This window comes from Corapipo altera, unplaced genomic scaffold (assembly GCF_003945725.1).
Source record: "Corapipo altera isolate COAL_440 unplaced genomic scaffold, ASM394572v1 241, whole genome shotgun sequence".
In the NCBI taxonomy this organism is placed as follows: domain Eukaryota; kingdom Metazoa; phylum Chordata; class Aves; order Passeriformes; family Pipridae; genus Corapipo; species Corapipo altera.
Genome location: NW_020885157.1, coordinates 21,058 through 24,115, shown reverse-complemented (window position 1 = coordinate 24,115; position 3,058 = coordinate 21,058). Strand labels below are relative to the sequence as shown.

Here is a 3,058-nt window from a genome sequence, read left to right as displayed (position 1 = left end):
CCAGTACAAACCAGTACAGATGGGTACAGACCAGTACAAACCAGTACGGATGGGTACAGACCAGTACAAACCAGTACAGATAGGTGCAGATTAATACAAACCAGTACAGATAGGTTCAGACCAGTACAAACCAGTACAGATAGGTGCAGATTAATACAAACCAGTACAGATAAATACAGAGCAGTACAAACCACTATAGATAGGTGCAGACCAGTACAAACCAGTACAGATAAATACAGAGCAGTACAAACCACTATAGATAGGTGCAGACCAGTACAAACCAGTACAGATAAGTAGTGGGAGGTACAGACCACTAATGACATGTATAGACCCATATAAACTTGTACCAACAAGTGTAGATTGGCAGAAACCAGTACGGACCAGTACAGATTGCTGCAGGTGATTACAGACCAGTATAAACTGGTATGGACCAGTAGTGACCTGTATAGACCAGTATAAACTAGTACAGACCAGTAACAAGCTGTATGGGCTGATACAAACCAGGCCAGGCCAGAGCAGAGCCCCTCTGGATCCAGGGGGCCGGTTCCCCCCGGTGCTTCCTCCCCAGGTCCCAGCTGGCCCAGTGAGATCCCACCCCCAGGATCCTGGGATGGATCCCACACCCATTCCCAGGGTGGATCCCACACTCAATCCCAGAGTGCCCGTTAACCCCGTCCCGCCCCATTCCCAGCCGGATCTACGAGATCCTGCCACAGCGGGTCCAGCAGTGGATCCCAGAGATCCCGGGGGTTCTGAGGTGCCCGTTAACCCCATCCCCCCCCATTCCCAGCCGGATCTACGAGATCCTGCCGCAGCGGATCCAGCAGTGGCAGCAGAGCCCGTGCGTGGCCGAGGAACACGGGAAGCGGCTCCTGGAGCGGATCCGGCGGGAGCAGCACCAGGCGCGGCTGCGGCTGCAGGAGATGGAGCGGCGCTTCCACGAGCTCGAGGGGCTCATCGCCCGCGCCAAGGGGCACCCGCCCCGCGAGGACGAGGAGGTGGGGACCCCCCAAAACCCCCCCAGGACCCCCCTGGGATCCCCCAAACACCCCCTGAATCCCAAAACCCCCCAGGACCCCCAAACCCCTCCCACGAGCTCGAGGGGCTCATCGCCCGTGCTGAGGGGCACCCACCCCACAAGGACAAGGACGGGGGGACCCCCAAAGTCCCCCTGAACCCCAAAACCCCCCAGGATCCCCAAACCCCTTCCATGAGGTCAAGAGGCACCTGCCCCCCCAAGGATGAGGAGGTGGGGGCACCTAGGGACCCCCAAACCTCCCCAGGGACCCCTGAACACCAACACACACCTCCTGGAGGCTTGGAGACCCCCCCAGACCCTTTGACCCCCCCATCCTGGGTCCTCCCTGGTCCCCCCCCGGGTTCCCCATGGGCACCTGGGTCACCCCCAAACCCATTAACCCCTGGTGGTCCTTGAGCCCCTTAACCCTGGGTGTCCCCCCAATCCCTGTGTCCCCCTAATCCCTGTGGGTGCCCTCTGAGCCCCCCGTGTCCCCCAGAGCACAGAGGGGGACAGTGAGGACACGGACCTGCAGATCTTCTGTGTCTCCTGCGGCCACCCCATCAACCCCAAGGTGGCCCTGCGGCACATGGAGCGCTGCTACGCCAAGGTATCCTGGGCTCTGGGGGGTCCAGGGGATCCCTGGGCTCTGGGGGGAGCCTGGAGGAGCCACAGCAACCTCTGGGCTCCTGTGGGTTCCTGGGATCTGTGGGATCAACCATGGGATCTGTGGGATCCATGGGATATACGGGACCCTGGGAGCTCCATGGGCTCTTGGGGGACCCTTTGGGAGCCCCCCAGGATCAGCATCACCCCTGGATCCTGCAGAGGCCACAGGGATCCTGTTCTTGGGCTCTGGAGGGGCTTTTGGGGATGGTGGGGGACCCGTGGGGACCCCACGGAGGAGTCTCAGGGGGCCTCTATAGGGGTCACGGTGTCCCCTGGGGGGGCTGTAGGGACCTGCTTGGCAGCTGGGGAGCCATGGGGACCTCATGGAGAGTCTCCAGGAAGGCTGGGGGGGCCAGAGGGACCCTGCTTGGGGGGCTCTGGGTGGGTTCTCCAGGGGCTGTGGGTCCCTGTAAGGGCTGGGGTTTCCCCTGGGGGTCCGTAGGACCCCAAGGGGTCTCGGGGGTCCCATCTCTGCACCCCTCTGACCCCCCCACTCTGTTGCAGTACGAGAGCCAAACGTCCTTTGGGTCCATGTACCCCACCCGCATCGAGGGGTGAGTGGGGAGGGGAGGGGGAGGAAGGGGAGGGGGGTTCCAGGCCCCTGGGCAGGTGAAGGGCAGTTATGGCTGCCTGGAGGGGGTTCCCCCAGACACCCTGTGTGCCCCCTGTCACCCCGTGTGTCCCCCCAGGGCCACCCGCCTGTTCTGCGACGTTTACAACCCCCAGAGCAAAACCTACTGCAAGAGGCTGCAGGTGCTGTGCCCGGAGCACTCCCGGGACCCCAAGGTGGGTGTGGGGGGCAAAGGGGGCTGAGGGGGGGCTGGTGCTGTGCCCGGAGCACTCCCGGGACCCCAAGGTGGGCACAGGGTTTGGGGGGGACAGCTGCCCCCGTGGATGCCCCCATGGGTACTATAGGGCACATCTATGGGTGCCCCTGGGACCCCCAGCACCTCATTGACCCCACTGCCCCCCAGGTGCCCATGGATGGGGGGTGTGGGTGTCCCTAATGTCCCCAGTGTCCCCCATGTCCCTGTGCCCCCCAGGTGCCCATGGATGAGAGGTGTGGGTGTCCCCAATGTCCCTGTGCCCCCCAGGTGCCCACAGATAAGGTGTGTGGGTGTCCCCAATGTCCCTGTGCCCCCCAGGTGCCCGCGGATGAGGTGTGTGGGTGTCCCCTGGTCCGGGATGTGTTTGAGCTGACGGGCGATTTCTGCCGCGTCCCCAAGCGCAAGTGCCACCGTCACTACTGCTGGGAGAAGCTGCGCCGCGCCGAGGTGGACCTGGAGCGTGTCCGTGTGGTGGGTGTCACCTGGGGGGCAGGAGGGGCCCCACGGTGTCCCCTGGATCCCACACTCCACACTGATGTCCTTC

At 63.0% G+C, this 3,058-nt stretch overlaps 1 protein-coding gene across 1 annotated transcript in view; it reads left to right on the top strand.

The window, feature by feature from the left end:
* CXXC1 (CXXC finger protein 1) overlaps positions 1-3,058 on the top strand; it is a 13,797-nt gene that overhangs the window by 5,577 nt on the left and 5,162 nt on the right. Inside the window, exons 10-14 of the mRNA XM_027631035.1 lie at positions 791-998; positions 1,518-1,628; positions 2,192-2,241; positions 2,377-2,473; positions 2,833-3,051. Of these exons, the coding sequence (XP_027486836.1) occupies positions 791-998; positions 1,518-1,628; positions 2,192-2,241; positions 2,377-2,473; positions 2,833-3,051 (685 nt within the window). The remainder of the gene's footprint in view (positions 1-790; positions 999-1,517; positions 1,629-2,191; positions 2,242-2,376; positions 2,474-2,832; positions 3,052-3,058) is intronic.